This window comes from Urocitellus parryii, chromosome 4 (genome assembly GCF_045843805.1).
Source record: "Urocitellus parryii isolate mUroPar1 chromosome 4, mUroPar1.hap1, whole genome shotgun sequence".
Lineage (NCBI taxonomy): Eukaryota > Metazoa > Chordata > Mammalia > Rodentia > Sciuridae > Urocitellus > Urocitellus parryii.
The window spans coordinates 190548485-190570230 of record NC_135534.1 but is presented as its reverse complement, the minus strand read 5'-3'; the positions used below and the strand labels follow the sequence as shown (position 1 = coordinate 190570230).

Sequence of the window (21746 nt, the reverse complement as noted above, 5' to 3'; positions counted from 1 at the left end):
GCAAATATGCTGGTGTCACTGAAAATTTAGTCAAGAGTTTAAACTGGCAAGACAACTTGGAGCACAGACTAACCATGTTTTCAAGTGCTTCCAGTGCAAATGAATGAAACAAAATAAAACAAAACCCAACTTTAATGCTACTATTGACATTACAGAAGTACAGGGGATTAAAACCAGGGCCTTCGGCATGAAGCACTATACCATGAGCTATATCCCCAGCCCTTAATATTTGAATTTGGTAAAATTTCAAGTACAGCTAAGAAAAGCACCTCACTGCCCTGGTTAGCTACCTACATTTAAAATTGAACTTTTCTTGTATTTGCATTCTGAAAAAAGCTTCCTTTTTCCTAATTGCTTTTATTTATTTATTTAGGTAGTGCTGGGGATTGAACCCAGGGCATTTTGCATGCAAGACAAGCACTCTACCAACTGAGCTACATCCCCAGCCCCTACAGATTGCTTTTTAAAGGACATATATCCTGCATTTGTTTAATTCTGTACTTGTTGTTAGTTCTCTGTTAGCTTTCTCTTGCTGTGACAAAATATCTGAGAAAACCAGCTTAGAGGAGAAAATATCTATTTTTGGTCACAGTCTCAGTTCATGGTCTGCTGGCTCCATTGCTTGTAACCCTGTGGCCAGTGCAAAATCATAATGATGGAACCAGGGCCTGGTGGAGTAAGGCTGCTCACCTCCTGGCAGCCAGGAAGCAGACAGAGCTTCACAGTCACACCCACAGGGAACCTACTTCTAACAAGGCCTACCTCCTGAAATTTCCGCCATATCCCAATAGTGCCAACTGGATACCAAGCCTTCAACCCACAAGCCTTTGGGGGACATTCCAGATCCAAACTCAACAAGTTCTGAGTTTGAGGCAAGTGTAACAGCATATGGGATGGTGTCAACCATCTCGAATCTAGACTCAGACCCCAGGACAGAGGTAGGGACTTCTGGACTCCGTTCACTTGGAAGCAGCAGACACAATATTATTTCACAGTAAGAGCGTTCCCCACCCCGTTTCTTTTTTAAAATTGGTCACAGGGAAAATTGAGAACAAAAGGCATATCTGAATTTTCTATTTATAATATAATTATGCATTATTTCAGCCATAAAAATGAAGAAATAATGCTGAAGTCTTGAAACTATTTTTAGGTACATCTTGTATTAATCTAATTCATTCATGTGAGGATTGGGGCACTTTTAGATATGTTGCTTCCAGCAGTATTTTCCATTTAAAGGCACACTTGCCCTTCTTCTAGGCGGGTAGTGACCTGATGTTTAACTCCGGAGTCCCTTGAGATTATGATACTAAGAGAATATTGTTTTTTTTTCCTTCCAAACCAGGCTTTGTAGGTTGCAGTATCATTCATTATCTTTGTATGAATAGTACATGATGCAATTTTTTTTCCCTCAAAATTGTTTCCTGGTATTCGGTGTTATTGAGAAGTCTGACTCCAGATGCCCTGGTTTTCTTATAAGCAACCTGTTGCTTTTTCTCTTTGATGCCAGAAGAATTTTTTACTTTCTGTGGGAGTTTAACATTTTTGCCAAGAAGACCTTAATTAAAGGTTTTTGGGGGTGGAGGGAGGATGAAAGTGCAGTGAGTCTTTTCCATCTTTTGGGGCGGTACTAGAGACTGAACTCAGGGGCACTCAGCCAATGAGCCACATCCCCAGCCCTGTTTTGTATTTTATCCAGAGACAGGGCCTCACTGAGTTGCTTAGCGCCTCACTTTTGCTGAGGCTGGGTTTGAACTCACATCCTACTGCCTCAGCCTCCCAAGCTGCTGGGATTACAGGTGCACGCCACTGCTCCATTTTAGTTCTTTTACCTTTTTCTTATAACTCGTTCTCATGTAAAAAACTTACTATTGTTGCATAGAAGCAAATCTTGTTTTCAATTAGGACAAAGAGAATCCTAACATTTTCTTGCTTCCTACATTTCAGCATTCAATTTTCAAGAATGTTCTGGAAGCTGCTCATTTTCTTTGGTTCTGTCACTTTTTTTTTTTTTTGTCCTGGGCATTGATCCCAAGAGTGCTTTCCCACTGAGCCACATTCCCAGTCCTGTGTATTTTTAAATTTTGAGACAGGGTCTTGCTAAATTGCTGAGGCTGGCCTCAAACTATAATCCTCGTACCTCAGTGTCCTGAGTCACTCGAATTATGGGCATGTGCCAGCGCACCTGACTGTCTTACTTTTTTATATGCCTCATTTCACCTTTTTAAACTCACTGCTAATCTTTATATGTGGTTCTTTCTTCACAGACCCTGCCCACTTGTTAACTCCCTTTTTCAGTCAAATCCCAGGTTGATGGTAAGGTAAGGCGAGTCCATATTTCTAGGTCCAATTTCCCATTTACCAAGTTCCCAATGAAGTAGCCTTCTTGTCCTTTCTATTGTCTGTCTTTTTTTTTTTTTTAAATCTCCAAGCCAATGTTATATATGAAAAATCAAAATACTTGCATGCTGTGCTACCCAGGCTTTTACTGTTTAGGCCTTCACCTGATGGGCTTTATTCTCAGAATATACTGTGTCTTCTAATCCCTCTCTGCTTTCTGCTCATGTTTTAGCCCTAGGATTTGGAGTCCAGGGCTGAATGAAGAGGAGGTGTGTTGGGAAAAGGAAGAGGGTAGGATCCATGGGATCTAGAACCTCCTCTTCATGGTGTAGCACTGGGTGAGATTCAGAGACTGAATAAGGAGATAGATATGGTGGGGAACGAGGTCAAACACTATATAGCTTTCAGATTTTCAACTTCACTATGACCTGGAAAGGTTTTACCACAGTCCCCCTCCATATGCCTCATAAATTGTACCAGCTACTTCTAGATGGTCAAGTTGAGATTTGCTCTTCATATGTGTCTTCATGTCTTCTGACATGGTGAGAGCAGCTCACTGATATCATTATGCCAGATGCAATTCTACTAATTCTACTAATTAATTTTTTTAAATCCCAGTCTTCTCAGCTATGATATGAAGGAAAGAGTTCTGGACCAGTTTTCTAGTCCTTAAGGTCTGGCTTGACTTGGATGGGCTCTTTCTTATACTCTGGGCTTTAATTTCCTTATGGGTAAAATGAGGGAATTCGGCTAGATGACCTTAAAGTCACCTGTAACCTGTTGTCTTTTAAGTCTCAAAATAAAAAATAAATATGACTTGATAAAGAATAGAAAATAAATGACTAAATAAGTATATTTTGCTCTAAGAGTGCTTTAGTCTAAACACTATATAAATCCTGACACAAAAATTAAAAAGCAAAAGTAAAACACCTAAGCAACTAATTGTGATATAGATTAGGAATTTCTTTACTTTTTTTTTATAAAGAGAGAGAGAGAGAGAAGAGAGAATTTTAATATTTATTTTTTAGTTCTTGGCGGACACAACATCTTTGTTTGTATGTGGTGCTGAGGATCCAACCTGGGCCGCACGCATGCCAGGCGAGCATGCTACCGCTTGAGCCACATCCCCAGCCTGGAATTTCTTTACATTTTAAGCAGTGGTTCCCATGTCAAAAACAGGTACAGTTTATAAACTAACTGTTAATAAAGCAAATGGCCTAAACATCTACCCTTTAAGGTGATAACAGTAAACATAAATTATATAATGGGTAAGGACAGAAGGTTCTTGGTAGGCACAAGTGTTATATTCATTCATTGAAAACCATTAGGCTTTTCGGGAATTATTAAACGGTACGAAGTGACGAATGAAACTTTTTAAAAAAAGTTAAATGGACCTCTATGGGCCTAAAGTAGGCAGCTTTTTCTTATAGACTGAGTTTTGGATTTGGAGTCAGAAGATCTGCCTTCAAATTTAAGTTCTTCAACTTACTAGCTCTGTATTGCTGTGGGAAGTTTAACTTTTCTGAGTCCTAGTTTCTTAATAAGCAAAATGGAATAATTAAATGCACTTTGCAGAACTATTATGAAAATATGAGGCAGCTGTGAGAAAACCCTTAGCACAGTGATAGATCTGAAACTTCTAGAAGCTTTTTTTCAGAATTACTGATTTTAATACCCATTAGTGTATAATAATGAAGTTAAATAAATGCCCTTTCTCAACTTAAAACAGTGACAAAAATATAGAAAAAATTATATTGTCTATATATTTTTTTTAATATTTATTCTTTAGTTCTCGGCGGACACAACATCTTTGTTGGTATGTGGTGCTGAGGATCAAACCCAGGCCGCACGCATGCCAGGCGAGCGTGCTACTGCTTGAGCCACATCCCCAGCCCTATTGTCTATATTTTTTAAAATCTAGATTTTCTGGCATTGTCTAGACAAGAGCCAAATAACAATTTCAATTTTTTGGCAGACATTTCTGTGAAATAGCAATGTTGCTTAGTTCACTAAATAGCCATGTTTTAACTGATTGATGCAGTTTCTGGATTCTTCTAGAAGCTTTTTTAAAAAAAAATATTAATTTTTTTAGGTGTAGATGGACACAACACAATGCCTTTATTTTTATGTGGTGCTGAGGATTGAACCCGGTCCCGCCCGTGCTAGGCAAGCGCTATACCGCTGAGCCACAATCCCAGCCCTAGAAGCTTTTAATAAATCAGTAGATGTAACAATAAGCACAGTTAAGTGCAAATTAATCAACCAGTTATACTGACTATAAAATATTTAGAAGCTTGTTCTCCTCTCAATGGGGGAGGGGGTTATCAAATCACTATTAATAATAATGAACTACTATGCATCCACAGATTATCCAACAAGTTTTTGGTCATATTTTCTGAAATGGTTAGTTTCCATATTTGCTGCATTAGATCATTAATAAAATGCTTTAATTTAACAATCTGATTCTGATCAACAATGAAACATGGGGAATGTCTCTGCATTCTTGGACTGTAAACAAAACTAGAAGTACATGATCATAATAACAGGCAAAGCTTGCTCCAAGGATGGGAGCCTTCCTCAGAGGGGAGTTTTGGGAAATCTGGTGACATCAGATATAGAATCTTCCAGGTATGTTAGTTTAACCATCATTCTCTCAGAAAGAGAGTGGAGTGTAGGTCACCAATCCACCTGCCTCATGTTTTAATTTATTCATTTTCATGGGAAAATACAACAAAGATCTTTACCTACAAACACTGACTAAATAACTGAATATTTTAGCACACAGCACTAAAAATTCACCCCAAAGTAAAAACTATTTAACATATATACAACTTTGAAACTTTGAATACATTCTATTTGGAACTTTAAACTTCTAAATGTGTATGGGCTGCAACTTGAAGAGCATTTAGAGAAAAGGAAGTAACTCTTTTTCAAAATCTTCACTGTTTACATTCATTGATACCTTAAGTTAACTGGTTACTAGCTCAAAATTATTTAGTAATCCATATCTCATGAAAGCAACAAAGTGTTGCATATTTGATAAGGATACATTTTAAATGCTGTTTATTTAAGTAATAACAATGTGGCTAGTATTAACCTAAACTGAGAAAATTAATCAACATTCTGCTTCTTAGAAGGTAACATTGTTCACTGTGGAGATGATTCATTCCACTGATCGCACTTCAGAGCTAAGGACAGTGACACCAGAATTTGCCTAAATGAAGCAGTCAAGCAGCTCCCAGTAATCTTTTAACTTCATCAAGAAGCTTCAGTTTTTACACAAATAATACTTCATTTAGATTGTTAATCACTGTGTCTATGAACATGCAGATAATGCTTGATGCTTTCAATAAGAACTGAATTAAAATAAAAATGAGAGTAACAGAGTTTCACATTTCTTCAAACACCATTTATCAGTTAGGGCAGACTAATGAATACAATCCAAGGAAAGCTGGACAATGCCACATGACCAAGAAGACCATTTTTTTTTCACAGCTTTGGTTAGATTACTTCCATAATATTCCTATTTTTTTTTGTTTTTGCAAACACACAAAACAATGGAAAAACTTTTCATAAAGCCTCTTAAGGCGTCTCTGTTCTTCCTTGTTTTTGCTTATATGTGAGGTATCCGGGCTTGGTTGTGTGGAGGTAGAATTCATGGGCATAAATGCATTAACTTGACCAGATTACTGAGTTTGATTTCCTCTTCCAAGTTTAGCAGTTTAAGAAAGAAAGAATCTCCATAATGAAAGAAGTAAGTGGCCTAATGCAGATGAGCTGGAAAATATTAATTATTGTGAAAAGTTGTAACTAAAAAAGTGACACTGCATGCTTATGATGTCTGTGTTGAATTCTTCATGTCTAATCAGATCTTACCCATCAAGTGACACCCTATCATCTCTACCAATCTATGCTCCTAGCAGGAAGGCCTACTGCATTCTGGGAATGTGGTACCCAGAGCTCCTTTTGGAGCAGACACAGAAGGTGCTACAGGTGTAGGCTCTCCCTAAGACTCCACAGGTCCTCTCCTACCATACCTCCATTCCCCACGCAGGGACAGAGGCAACTTGTATCTAGGCACACTTGCAAGTTCTTGACATTTATTCCAGCTGGAGAGTACAAAAACCCCAAAGTGGAGAAAATGTCTTAACCTCCCACTCCTCTTGGAATCTTTCTTTCTGCCTAGGTCAAGAGCAGAAAATCAAGGTATTCAGGGGGAATGAATGGTAGAGAGCCAACTGGAAGGACAGTACAACTGCCTCAGCTGAACAGCTAGAATAAGCTCTCCTAGCCCCTGAAGGTCCCCTGAGGACAGGCATGGCCATACGCATGGATAGGTGCTTTGCCAAGTTAGCAGCCTTGCCAGGCTTTACCACATGCAAATCTGAAGCGTGTACACACACACACACACACACACACACACACACACACACACACACAAATATACAAGAGGGAAAGTACCTCGTACAGTGGGTGGCACCTGGTAGCAACAGGTGGATGTGCTTTCTTCCTCACACCCACTCCCCAGGGAGACAGGTGATGCTGAGACAGGCCTTTCATTCCATCAGCTGTCACTGAAGATTTGCCCTCCTGACTTTTTATTATAATCCTTCACTTCAGAACTCTGGGGATTTATCAAATAAGTGATAGACAGCATATCTGAGGAAGAGATGGTTATTGAGCTGACAGACAGCTACAAACAGGACAATTACAACTGCTGGCTCAGTTATTGCTACTTTTGGAAATGTAAAAATCTGAAAAGATCCCAGTGATTCCTAATGGCAATTTCTTCTTGAATCTATTTGAAATAAAAATGGAGGGTTTATTTAATTGGGCTGCAGGCTCTGCCGAAAGTTCACATAGGTTAAACTTCAGTTTAAATGCAGAACTGACAAGAAAATGACCATTTGCTTTCCACCAACAAAATATCCTTTGGGTGTTTAGCAAATGAAAGGAAACCATTCCTAATGTTTTGTGTCTATTTCTTCTTAATTAAGACTCTAAAATCACTATAAGAAACCATGACAGAACAGTATGTAATAAAGTTTTAACAGTGATTATTAACTATTACCTGTTATTTATATACAGATGAAGATACACCAAAACTAATCTCAGGAAAGATAAACTAGTAAACAAATTATATATGTGCACTAATTACAAAGGGAACAACTTTAGACCTTAAGGCAGCATTGGTTGAGTCTTCTCTGGTAAAGTATCACATATTTTAATGATCAATGAATGATTTTTAAAACAATTAAAAATACTAAGATAATGCTTTAAAAAGAAAAAGGATTTTAAGACTCCTACAAAATGAATTTGTGTTGGAATTTTAATTTGGAATTAGAAAGCATACACAGGAACATAATGGTATAAAGTTAGAGCAGTCTTTACTTGAATACAAATAAAGATACCTAGAACTTAATATTATTATCAATTAGCACTCTTTGGGTTCCTTTTTCACTTCTAGTTGCATTCAGAATAATTGTTAGAAATTTCTGATATTTAAATAATATGTAGTCAGGCTGAATTTGACCTGAGTGAAATGGTTTCAAACTGCATTAATAACCTATCATTATGCTCTGATTTTACCACTACATCTTTTCTGTTGGGTTTGCTTACCTTGTAGGTTTCTTAAATTATAGTGTTGCGAGCATTGGTGCCAACCTAAAATGATGACACTGTGGCTGAAAAAGTCATACTTGGATAAAAAATATCTCAAACCTCTTAGTAAACACATTTGGGGATCTGTTTCCTTTGCAGCTTGTTTTGTTGAATTTTCCTAGGTGGGCCTGAATGTTACTGTTAGTTGTTTACAAATCCAGTGCTATATGCTGACAGAACAACTGTATGATAAGAAGAAGGGGTTAAAAAACACTAAATATGTTCACACAAAAAAACACTCTCATGTAGTGCTGAGAACTAAGACATAGGCACTTCTGCGTCAGGAGGTTTTCACATTTTGATCACAGGTGGCTTTTCTAAGTCATTTTCTTTCACTACTAGAAATTCCCTCAAGGTATGAACCATCTAGTTCACTGAAAACCTTGTTCTCACAAACACCCTTTTGGTGCATTAATCTTCTTTTCATAAAATTGTCTACCTTGACAGCAGAGATCGATCCTTTCACTGCATTGAGCAGCCCCCGCCTCCCTGGCAGGCACTCTAGAGTTTTCTCTAGCAAGGCTGCCTGCTTTACACAGCCAAGTTATCCACCAACAAAATATAAAGGAGTGTCAGGTGCAATTTTTCTCTAATGTGTCTGTCTCTCTCTTTCTAATTCCTTACTGTGAGTGTAATTCAACAAAGTGTATAGTCTTCCTAACAATCTAAAGCTACTGGGCTACTGGGATTTTTTTTAATAACTATTTAATCAGTATCCTTTTTTTTTCTTTTTCTCTTTTTTTCCAGAAAACCTGTGCTAAAAAGGCACTAGATAATATGAATTTCCTCATTCTCATATATAGCAATTATACACTGTGTTTTACAATTTAACAAAGGTAACACACATTTGGATAACACATCCAAATTATTCAGATTTATCTACTTTCATTCAAAAAACAAACTCCAAGTCAGAGGACTAGCAGGCCACACTGATGGAGACTAGTCTAAGCCTGGAGTTACACAGGGTCAGCAGCTGCCTCCTCAGAGCTCTGGGTTGCTGCTGACTCTGGCTTGGCCACCTGGGGGAGCTCTCACCTACAAGGGGGAGTAGGGCAGTGGCCTGCACCCAGGCTCACTGGCAGCAGCTGTGGGAGCCAAGTTTCCTGGAGACCTGAGTAAATGAGACGAAGGTGAAGTTCTCACAGTTTTCCAGCTTGACTTTCTTGGCTAAGTTTGGGACAATTCCTCGAAGAGAACGCAGTCCCATCCTCTGCTCCTCATACCACACATTGCCCATGTCTGTGGCTTCCTTCCTGGCAGTAAGGTAGAAGGGGGACTTGGCCTCCATTTGGGTGGGCGGCCGGTGGATGTACATGTACTTGTAGAGGAGGCAGTAAGGGCACTGCTTGTGTCCTCTGGAATGCTCATGGTAGATCTTCCCATGACACACTCTAGTGGATCCACTCCGACTCTCCCGCTTGACACTGTCTGTCCGGGCAAAGTAGGGCTGGTTTTGTGGGTCTTTGAGCAGCTCTATGTCACCGTACATCAGATCTGCATGCTCCTGCAGCGTCCGCATGTTCAGGTACTGGCTGTTGTACTTGACCACAGTGGACAGAAGAGTGATGGGGCTGTCGTCCCCCAGACACCCTGCCTGCCACATCTCCTCCTCATCAGAAAGGGAGAAGTAGACGATATTTCGAGAGCGGGCGCCCGACATCCCCGCCTTACTCAGCACCCACAGCTTCTCCTTGAGCTTCTTGGTAGAAGAGCTGAAGGTGCTGCTGGTGATGGAAAAGCCCACACCTGCATTCTTCAGGATGCGGTCCAGGCCCCGGCGAATGGCATGGAGTGAGGTAGCCAGGAAGTCTGAGCCGTCACTTTTCTTGACAGTGACATAAAAGTTCTCCAGCAGCTCATTCAACTTCACTGCAGGGATCTCAAATGAGACAAACACTGAGGTTACTCACAGAGGACACCCAAACAGCCAGACCCTTCCTCCCTTCTAATCCTCAGTGGGAGCTCTACTATGCCGAGGACACACTGTGGCCATTAGAGGGCTGACCCTAAGCATGACATGGTAGAAAGAACAATGAATTTCAAATTAGAAGATCAGGGTTCCATATCTGGCTCCCTAATCTCTTTGAACCTCAGTGTTTCCATCTGCAGAATAGGGCAAAATAATGGAGACCACCACAAAGGACTGCAGTAATGCTTAAAGTAACGGACCATGAAAAGGTTTGTAAATAGTAATGAACATACACATACACACGTATGTCTGGAAGTACATACATACATATAAACTATTGTTATTACTGGCCTTTAGGAACTTTTTCTATTCCTAAAAGGTACTTTTTTCTCTTTGCTGCAAATCAATTTCTTCCTTCCCCTTTACTAAAACTTAGTCATTTTCTCTGAGGGATTCCTGAACTAAAGCTCCAAATCACTCCAACATTAACTTCCTTGATATCTACGCACACACTTGGTTATTCTGTGTGCGCAGAAATGCAGTGCTGTCGGGAAGACAACTGACATGGCCATTTTGGGTCACAAATTAATGCTCCTTGATTTTCCACTCCTTGATTTATCTGAATAGGAACTGAAATATCTCTTGCTTAATACTCCACAGGGTCTCAATATCAATGTTAAATGATAGGAAAATCATAATGGCTATAGTGATAGAGTGGGCTTCTTATTTTAGTATTATGGGAAGAGAAGAAAGCTTGGCTAGCAAGAAAGCTTTATTTTCAAGAGGGAACTATATGAAGAAAAAAAGAAACCTTGTTTATTATCAGGTCAGACTGAAACATACATTCCTTGGGACAAAAAAACTCCAAACAAGGGCTGGGGTTGTGGCTCAGTGGTAGAGCACTTGCCTAATGTGGGCGAAGCTCTGGGTTCGATCCTCAGTACCACACACACACACACAAAAAAAAAAAAACACAAAACAAAAAATAAATAAATAAATAAAGGTTAAGTTCTTTAGGGAAAAAAAAAAGTCCAAACAGAAAAATTTTAATGAGTAAAATTGTAGAGTTAACATTTATTTTTCTAATTGCCCTTGTGTCTGAGTCAAAGAGAAAATAAAAGGTGAATTATGCAATAAAAATGAACCCAACTAGGGCTGAGGTTGTGGCTCAGTGGCAGAGCACTTGCCTAGCACGTGTGGGGCACTGGGTTCAATTCTCAGCACCATGTATCAATAAATAAAATAAAGGTTCATTGACAACTAAAAAAAGAATCTTTTAAAAAAAAGGCTTTAGTTTAAAAAAAATGAACTCAACTAAAGACATTACATGTCAAAATGTATGATATTATTAAATATACTCCAGTAACATAATGATTTTGAACGACTTTCTTAGAAAACCTTATTCTCAATGAGCAAATTCATTATTTAGTTCCAAGAACTATAAAAAGTAAACCAAATTAAAAAATAGTAGAGTAAGCCAATATAAATAAAAATAACCTAATTAAGTAGGAAAGATAAAATTAGGATAGGTTAAAAAAAAGAAAATATGCCATCTTTGAAAAGAATATTTTTATAAAGTTGCCAAACTTCTAGCAGAAAAACCAAAGGCTGAATGCTCTCTCTGATATGCGGATACTAATACATAATAAGCAGGGGAGGGAAGAATAGAAGCTCGTTGGATTAGACAAAGGAGAATAAAGGGAAGGGAGGGGAATGGAAATAGGAAAGACAGTGGAATGAACAAGATATAACTTTCCTATATTCATATATGAATACACGACCAGTAAAATGCCACATCATGTACAACCACAAGAATGGGAAGTCATACTCTGAGAATGTATAATATGTCAAATTCATTCTACTACCATGTTTACCTAAAAAGAACAATAACAACAATAAAAAAAACAACTTCTAGCATAGACAGGGGAAAAGAAGCAGAAAGGAAGTATACATTTAAGCAATATTAGGAAAGAGACTATGGAATTAATAAAGAATATGAAAGAATATCACATATTTCTTAATTTGAAAAATCTACATAATCCAAACAATTTTCTAGCAAAATATGGATTACAAAATTCATACTATTCAATCAGAGGTAAAAGATCTAAATAACTCCAAACAAGAGAAGGGAGTAAAATGATTTTGAAAAATGTATGCTACTCCTAAAGAGATGACTTTATGGAGTCAACTGAGCTTTTCTTTTGTCTTTATTTAACATTTTATTGTTATTTTTGTGGTGCTGGTGATTGAACCCAGAGTCTTGCATGTGCTTACTTCCTACTCTACAACTGAGCTTACTCCCAAGTCCTTTGAATTTAAAAAGTTTTGGGGCACATGAAAAAGATATGTTCTTCATTTTGTTTCTAACTCAAATTTGATCTATAGTATACAAAAACCAAAAACAAACAAAGCATATGAATATAAATTTTATAAATATAAATATAAATATAAATAAAAAATTTTATAAATATAAATATAAAATTTCCTAAGTAAAATACTGCAACTCTCATTTTGCATATTAACATGTCAAATATAATGTGTGTACACTGGTACCATACAAAGTGAGGAATGGCTGATATGCAAAAGTTCCAGGTAATATGGCATCTTATAACAAGGACTGTATTATCAAGTCACAGTCAAGACCATAGCATGGATGGGCTGGGATTGTGGTTCAGTGGTGGAGCGCTTGCCTAGCATGTATGAGGCACTGGGTTCGATTCTTAGCACTGCACATAAATAAATGAATAAAATAAAAGTCCATCAACACCTAAAAATAAAGAAAGAAAAAAAATATATATGAATGACTACAGCATGGAAATACTCATCAAAAACAGAAGGGAATGATTAAAGTACAAGGATGATTTAACGTTAAAATATTTTAATAGAATCGACATTCATACATTATGAAGAAAGGTAATATGAACTTGATATTGAAAATTTATTTGAACAAATGAGATATCCATTTCATATTTAAAAAATAAATTTAAAAAAAAATAAAAAATAAATTGAGATTGGAAGGGAAAAAAAACCCCTCTTATTATAATGAAGAGTAATTTACAGACAAGAACTATAAAAATCATACCCACAATGAAAACATTAAAATCTTTCTCAGAAAGTTACAGGCAGGAGGTGCAATAGTGCATGACTATAATGCCAGCAATTCAGGAAAGTGAGGCAGGAAAATTGCAAGTTCAAAGGCTGGACACTTAGCTCATTGGTTAAGTGCCCCAGTTAAAAAAAAAAAAACAGAGGTAGGATAAGCATACTGAATATTGAATATTATTGTTCTTATACAACACATTCCTGGAAGTTCCAGGCAACCAGGTAAGACAAGAAAAATAAATATCTATGTCTACCTACCTACCTAACCCTGCCTTCTCTCTTATACATACATACATACACACACACACACAAACATACACACACGTAGTATACAGGAAGGGAAAATGACAAAATATAATTATTTTCTGATAATCTGTTAGTCTAGGAAACTCAGATTCAGTTCAACAGCTATTGGAAAGAGTAGGGCAACTGTATACAAAATAAGAGAATAGTTTTCTTATATACTATCAATAATCAGTTAAAAATACTTTCCTAATAACCATTATACTCAAGTTCAGTTACTTTCAGATGTTTATATTGTCATTCAGAACTCCCTATCATAAAGATGATATAATGATATAACTTCTCTTTATATTAATTGGGACTCCTTTGGTGCAAGAGAAATATCAAACTTGAACAAGCCTAGCCAAAGAGGGATATCAGTATTAAAGTAGACTCCAAGTTTATCAGGACTCTCTCTCATCACTGCTTCTCTTAAAGACTGGCTTTCTTCATATAGCTATAAAGATAGCCCATTAACACTCCTCAGGTTTTAGAAAGAGACCAGCAGGTTTAGAAAGAGACCAGCTCTTATTTTCAGTATGGGAAAAAAAAATCTGAAAGGATTCTACTCAACCCACTCTTAACCCAACAACTCATGAGAAGGTGTTCCACTATACTTAATGTGATGGCTTCTGCGTAACCATGTGGACTGCAGGAGAGTATCGTTCCTAAATAAGTGGTGCTAAGCAGAAAGATCTTAAAGTTCAATACTTAATACTCTCATACCCCTACCTCATATCACATATACAAATGTATATTACTGAGTATCCTCACACCTACTGAGTATTCTCCTCCATGCATCCTGAGGGATTTTTCAGTCTGGCTGGTGAACCATACTGCTTCCAATTCTGTGTGCCAGGTACTGTTACTGATCCTTTCAGATAGTTCTTTGCGAGTATCAAGTGGTCTCCTCACATGCACATGCTGATAGTATTCAGCTAAATATTTGAAGAGATCATCTTTAAATATCTTGGGTTTTCTCTCTGTTCACCCCTCTACTTTTGAGTTCTGTCATGACAACTCTAGCCACCTTGGTCTCCCTGGACTCTCGGCTCCATTCTTTCAACTCAGTGAGTCTGTTGGGCTCTGTTTGAATTTCCCTCCATGCACCACAGACTTGTTAATCTTTGAAGTCAGAAAACTGGGGCACTCATAGGAATAACCTTGTTTGTTTCCTGTCTCTCTGAGATCACTGTTATTCTGTGCTTGTTATACAAAGTGCTATAAAGTTCCTTGAAAAATATCATGTTTTATTTTTATATTTTTGTTAGTTTTTTTGTTATTAAAAGCATGAAGGTAAATCTGGCCCTTACAATTGGCTAGAAGTAAAAGACTTAGTTGACTTTTCTCCTGGGAATAGATCAGATATTCCTATGTTTATGTCAAATCTGAATGGATGCTAGAAATTATGAAATTTACACAGTTTATATTTTATCAGTTTTTTCCAGTGAGTTGACATTTCTTGCTAGTGTAGTCATGTCCTCAGCTTCCTCAAACTCTAATTTAGTCTCAGAGATAATGGCTCTTCTCTCAATTGTTTCCTCTGTTTTAAGGATCACATCCTGTGCTGTCTATTCTGTTTGAAAAGAATTATTTCATGTATTGTATCTAGTTTTCTAGTTGTTAAAACAGGAGGTTAATTTTGGATGCTTTTTTCTCATGGCCAGAAGTATAAATTTCAAGTTATTTTCAAATTTGCTGGATCATTTTGATTGGTATGTTGTTGAATATTTTATGCTTTCTGTTATTTGCATAAAAATTTCATACATAGTTAAACTATAATTTACTCACTGAAGTCTCTGGTATCTCAATCTGTTTGCTGTTTTTACTCATCATCATTCATCATTTATTTCCTGAATGACTGGTGAATTTTAAAAACATGCACATATTTAAACCTGTAAAAACCCCAATTAATCTGTAAAAAAACCCAATACCTATAGGTTTTGTATGGTTCCCTTGAGAGATTATTAGCCTATAACTCTGCTAGGATCCAGGGTATGCTACTGACATGGACCCTCTTTAGAACCCTTTCAGGGTCCTCGCCTTAATCAAGGATTCTTCAGTTCATCTACCACTCTTCCTTCCTTAACAATGTTATCAACATGCACACTCAGGAAGAACCCTCTTTCATGTGTGCTTACTGTTCCTCTTTCACCTTTTTCTCTCTCTCTTCTCCTGGAGGATGTTCCCTTCCTGAGGTATAAGAGAAAGGTAGCTCATACTACCAAGTGCTCAGTAGTGTCAGATAAAGAAAACTGGGTTTCCTATTTCAACTCTTAATAATTCCCCTGGTACATTACTCAAACTCTGAGATCTTGCCTGCCCTTGGGCTTCAATTATGACTCTATTTGCAAGACCTTTAAATCTATACTTGGAGCTTGAGCATCTCCAACAGGTTTTGAACCTCACAGTTCCAGCTGTTTACTGTACACATCCATCTGGACATCTGATTCAGAATCAGTATGTCTAAATCAAAACACGGTAGTTTTTGCTCTGTCACCACATGTCCAAGATTTTATCCTGCCATTCACAAACCTGAAATATTTCAGAGAAAAGATTTTAAGAATTTCACAAAGAGGTTAAATAACTTTTTACATATCATTTTCCAATTAATTTCTCTCTCAAATATCATTTCATTATGTTGTTTCCTCAAATGACTTTAATGTTTTCCTTTTGGTCTCATTCTTAAGATGCTTGCAGCTCTGATGGCTAGACCCTACAACAGTTCTTTCAAATACAATCTGTCCTTACCAAAAATAAAATCAAGAAAGAAACTTCAGTGATTTTCCAGTGTTTAGGCCTTCAGCGTGGCACTTAAGGGCTATCACAATTGTTTATAGTCTACTATACGCATATATGAAGTCTTTGCTGTAGGCAGGTGATCCGTCTCAATTTTTCTCTTCCTCACACCATTCAACCTACAAAACTCCCATCCTTGTTTAATCCTATTGAAATCCACCTCTCCCTCAAAATTCGGATTAAATACCAATTCTCTCTATATACTCTCACCAAGCTGAAATTAATTTATCTGTATTTATTTTCAGGCATTTCTTTTCTGTAAATTCATAAAAATGTACTAAATCCTGCTCTGTATTGTGTATATTTTTCTTTGTAGTTTATGTTCTTTCCAAGTTTCCCCATTAGAAAGCAACTGTTCTCTGTTTGCCACAATGCTTAATACAGTGGCCGACACTTGGAAGCTCAGTGAAGTTGGCTGGAAAACAGTAAACTCGAGAGTCCCTTACCTTGGTGATATCCGTATGATCTTTGAGCCCGTTGGTCATGCACCAATATCGCCACACATTCAGGGCGTACCGCGTGGCTTTGGTAGTGTTTGGGCTTACTGCACTGGTACACAGATCATTCAAGTCATCATTAATATTAAATACAGGAAATTTGTTGAGCTTAGTAGAATAAGCTAGAAACAAAAACAATAAAAGCATTAAAATAATTTGCCATCCCCTTCTTTAGAGAATTACATCTTGGGATCATATTAAATAACAGAGAACTCCTAAATTATGACATTTTAAAAAGTGAAATTTCAATCAGTGTACACATATTAGAATAAATAAAGCAGGGGACAATGGAATCAAAGCCGTTGCCTTACATTTAATCCCAACTACTTTACTATAAGTGCTAACTGACCACTGCTGCAGACATTCCAGCAACTGGAGGAAACAATGAAGGCTCTAAAACAAAGTGTATACGCGCTCATTTTCCACCAGAAACAAAACAGCTTGTCTATTCACAACAGCAAGAAAAAGAGGGTGGAAGGAAGGAAGGAAAGAGAGAAGGAAGGAAGCAAGCAAGCAAGGAAGGAGGACAGGCAGGTGGAAAGGCAGAAACAAGATCACACATCCTCAGCACAGTAAGAACATTTCTTTGTGATACACAGTCTCAGTAACTTGTGTGCTATCGTGGGCAGCCTTGAATTAGGTGGGATTAACATATTTCTTTAATACTTTTTAGAAATAAAGAGAGAGAGATTTAAGCATTGATTCCACAACCCTTCAACAAGTTCTAAATAGAACGGAAGGTCTTCTTACTAAGGAGAGAGGCCTTAGGGGAAAGGAGGAGGAATACCACAAAGGGGCTTGCCTTTGCTCAGAGGAGAGAGAACATATTTGAAATTGCCAAAAACAAAACTAAGTCTATAACTATTAGCTGGTCTTTTTTTATACTCTGTGATCTGATAAAATCTGGATTAACTTGTGCAAATTCTCATTTTTGGATAGAAGAAAAGGCCAAGGGAGACCACCTCAAAGTATAAATATTGCTAACCTATACCTTATCTAATGGGTCTGACCCACTCTGGAATGTTAGCATATTCACTCAAGGAACTAACTGGTTAGGTCTTTGAGAAAGAGCAAAATGAAGTTCATGCAATTTCCAAGGTGGCCTGCAAAGGGATTTCGCTTCCCCTAACCTACCTCACCTTTCACAGCCTGCAGAGGGCTCCTCTCTACTGCACCACCAGGTTCCTGCTGACCCAGGACACCAGCATGTCTACATGACCTTTCCACACACTAAGCCAGCTCCTGCATCCTCCTCCTCAGGACGTGCCTCACATTTGCTTTATTCCTTAGGAGTGTGCTTCAATTGTGTCAGGACGGTGGACAATTGACGCACTAGTTTGTATGCTCTGTAAGACTGTGCCCGCACCCTTGAAATCCTGATCCAGCCCAAAACTGTGGAACAATCTACAAGTGCTTCTATGAAGAGGGGAATGAATGAGCAAGTCTGAGTGCATGCCTATAATCCCAGCTATGTGGGAGGCTGAGGCAGGAAGGTCACCAAGTTCAAGGCCAGTCTGGGCAACATGGTGACACCCTGTCTCAAAATAAAATATAAAAGGGGTTGGGGATGAAGCTCAGTGGTAGAGCGCCCCCTGAGTTCAATCTGAAAAAACAAAACAAAATGCTATCTGAAGCACCTGGACTGCACAGGTAATTCTTCTCACAGACCCCTGAACCCAGCAAACTCCTACTTATTTATAGAACTTGCTTGATATTAATAAAAGGATTCTGTACACAATTCATTTTTATCATACCTAGCACTAACTGAATGCCTACAATATGCCAAGAGGTTTTACATAAATTATCTGTAATTCATAGGTAAGCACGTTTTTATGTCTATTTTACAGATAAGGAAACCAAGCCCTGTACATTTAAGTAATTTTACATGTTCGCTTGTCCAGTATTTACCAAGGTACCTCTCTGTGCCAACCACTGGGCTGCTAGAATCCAGGAGTGAGTTAATGGTGGGGTCAGGATGTGGACTTGGGTCTGCCTCTATGTTCTGGCCACTATAGCAAAGGAAATCAGGTCCTATTGGGATAAAATTCTTTTTTTTAATTGATCTTTTAATTAATTAATTTATTTATATGCGGTTCTGAGGATCGAACCCAAGGCCTCACACATGCCAGGCAAGTGCTCTACCACTGAGCCACAACTCCAGCTCCAGGATAAAATTCTTGAAAAAAATACAATTCTCTAGTATGAAGAATTTGCTTATAAAAAATATCTTGATCCCTTACATCTACTTGGACTAGCTCTCACCAAGGACAAGTGGTTTATTTATTTATTTATTTATTTATTTACAACTTGGGATTGAACCCAGGGCTTTTGGCATGCTAGCCAAGTGCCCTACTTCTGGGCTATGTTTGCCAGCTCTTTTTATTATTATTATTTTTTTTTGAGATGGTATCTTATGCCCAGGATGGCCTTTTAAACTTGTGATCCTCATGCTTTAGCCTGGGGAATATGTGGGATTTTAAGTGTCTGTCACTGGGCCTGGTTCTAAGTAATTTATTTTGACAGTTTTCAAGCAGATAGGATGATTAATTATAACCTTAAACAATTAATTTTTTTCATTTTTACCACAAGACAGAGACTATACACTGAAAATGGAAACCAAAATTCTATTCCATCATGAAACAGATAAGGAATACTTGTGATGCTTAAAGAGAAAGAAATTATATGAACATGACTGAATATAGTCACTGAATGCAGTCCTTCATGATAGTATTAAAAGTTAAATTATTTTAACAAACTGCTTTTCAAATATCAGAGACAGAAATGGTAGTGTAATGGGGCTGAGGAAATTTTTAGGAGACTATATGGATTGGAGAAAAAGGCAAAATGAATTTAGGAAAAAAGGGGGACCTGGGTCTGCCTCTATGTTCTGGCCACTACAGCAAAGGAATCTCCAATCTCCACTAAATACAGATTTTGAGTGTTCTTTTCTCACTAGAGGACAGGACAAACTCTCAGGGCCAAGTTAGGAAGAACTGGGCATGGAAGCGGGAGTAAACAGTGGGCCATGGTAGTCTAAAGACTGCCAAATATGAACAATTATCCTGCTCTCTATACATCACTTACCAGAGCACAGGTGTAGGCAAGCAAGGTCATGTAAAGTGATGGGAGTCTGCCATGGAAGGCTACCCTCAGGGTCAGAGAAGAAAGGGGGAATTGCCTTAGGTAATTCTGGGAAGTCCCAGTGGACATAGGGGAAAAAGAAAATTGACTAAGAAAAGCAAAGAAATCCTTGAATGCACATCATCTTTCAGATGACACCTTCCCTGCATCTAAAATTGACAGAGTTCCCAGTTTCCCAGCTGGTTTCCAGTACGTACACCTTAAGGGAAGTCTACTCATGGGCACTTCTTCAGCCACGTTACAGCTGGGTGAGGTCCACTTGCCGAACACTGTGCTCAATTACTACCTGCAGAAATGAGCTTTGCCCAAGTAGCCACCTTAGCAATGTTTAAGGAAATTCCTATCAGCTACCAATGACAATCAATCCAGACTTGAATTTTAAAATGTGAGTGCACATATATCACCTGGCAATTGGAGGAAATCAACAGTATGGAAGTCATCAATCTATATAAGCAGAACAATTAATCTCATGTTCCCTACTTAACCTGCTAAAAAGAGTTAATTCAGAAAATTTCAAAACATCACAAATATGTCATCAGATTTGTAAGTTATAATCCATCCTTAAAATGAGAACAGCCAGGCTGGTGCTGTGGCTCAGTGGCAGAGCACTTGCCTAGCACTGGGTTCGATTCTCAGCACCACATAAAAATAAATGAATAAAGTAAAGGTCCAACAACAACTAAAAACATATATAAAAACAAGCAAACAAAACAAAACAAAAAAACCCAACCAAACATCCAACCAAACAAACACAGCCATTGCTGTAAAAGGAGAAACAGGAAAATAAGAAAGACACTAGAAATCTAAAATACACTTACATAATATTGTCTATGAATATATAAACACAGTACATATAATAATAATAATATCTCTTTTTCTGGTCAAAAAACAAAATCCACAGGATTAGAAAATATTTCAAACTATCAGTAATGACAATACAGCATGTTAAAACTGGTGGCATTAAATGCATGGATTTAAGAATGTGGAATATGAATCACATAAGGAAATTACTAAAAGAACAACAAATATACTCAAAAAAGTGGAAAGAGGCAATTCAATTAAGAACCAAAATCAATGAGATAGGAGAGAAATCTGCAATAAAAAAGTAATGCTATTGGTGGCAATGGGGCACAAGAGGCTGAGGGAGGACAACTGGCACAGAAGATCAGCCTGGGCAACAGAGTGAGTCCGTCTCAAAAAGAAAGAAAAAAGGAATTCCAAGAGAAGAATCTAAAAAGACTAACACAAACCCCGCCCCCTAGTACTAGGGATTGAACCCGAGTCCTCATGCATACGACTGGGCTACACCCCCAGCTCCAAACAAAGAAAAAAAATTAACAACTAGCAAAATAAAAGGAGTGAAGGGAATAAATTATTATACCAGAAATGAAAAGGGGGTTACTATTACAGATCCTATAGATAGCAAAAAACGTATGATGAACCAATAAATTTGAAAGTCTGGATAAAAGGGACAATTACCTAGAAGAGCCTAAACTTACAAAATAAAACAAGAAACATAAACTTTGAATAGACCTCCATTTATTAAATAAATCAAATCCATAATAAAATACCCACAAAGCAAACTTCAGGTTCAGATGAATTTCACTAGTAAATTCTTCTAACATTTAAGGAAAAAACAATGCCAAATCTCCAACTCTCTGCTTGTGTAAAGAGAGGAAATACTAGTCAACTTCTTTTATAAGACAGTATATTTTTCTATAAAATATAAGAACAACAAAATAAAAGAACATATAGGCCAACTCAGTTCATATACACAGACACAAAAATCTTCAAAACAATACAAGAAAAATGAATCTCTGCTTCATACCATAAACAACAACAATCTCAAATGGATCATGAACTAAATGTGAATGGTAAAACAAAAAACTTCCAAAAAAATCACAAGAGACTACCCTTTTGATCTCAGAGTAGCGAAATGTTTTTGAACAGAACATCAAAATCACTATCCCAAAAGAAAGATTAATAAAGTAGATTGCATGAAAAACTAAAAGCAGACA

The 21746-nt window shown here is 37.5% G+C and overlaps 1 protein-coding gene and 1 non-coding gene across 3 annotated transcripts in view; both read right to left on the bottom strand.

Annotated features, from left to right (window-relative positions):
• Window positions 1-371: 371 nt before the first annotated feature.
• Window positions 372-444, bottom strand: Trnaa-ugc (transfer RNA alanine (anticodon UGC)). Its single transcript has one exon. It is a non-coding gene; the product is annotated as a tRNA-Ala (tRNA).
• Window positions 445-8611: 8167 nt separating this feature from the next.
• The window catches only part of Kiaa1958 (KIAA1958 ortholog), a 65303-nt gene continuing 52168 nt past the window's right edge, over window positions 8612-21746 (bottom strand). For both annotated transcript variants that reach the window (XM_026391145.2, XM_077797957.1), the window contains 2 exons: window positions 16537-16709; window positions 8612-9877 (listed from right to left, as the gene is read on the bottom strand). In XM_026391145.2, coding sequence (XP_026246930.2) covers window positions 9071-9877; window positions 16537-16709 — 980 coding nt within the window. In that variant the 3' untranslated portion in view covers window positions 8612-9070. The remainder of the gene's footprint in view (window positions 9878-16536; window positions 16710-21746) is intronic.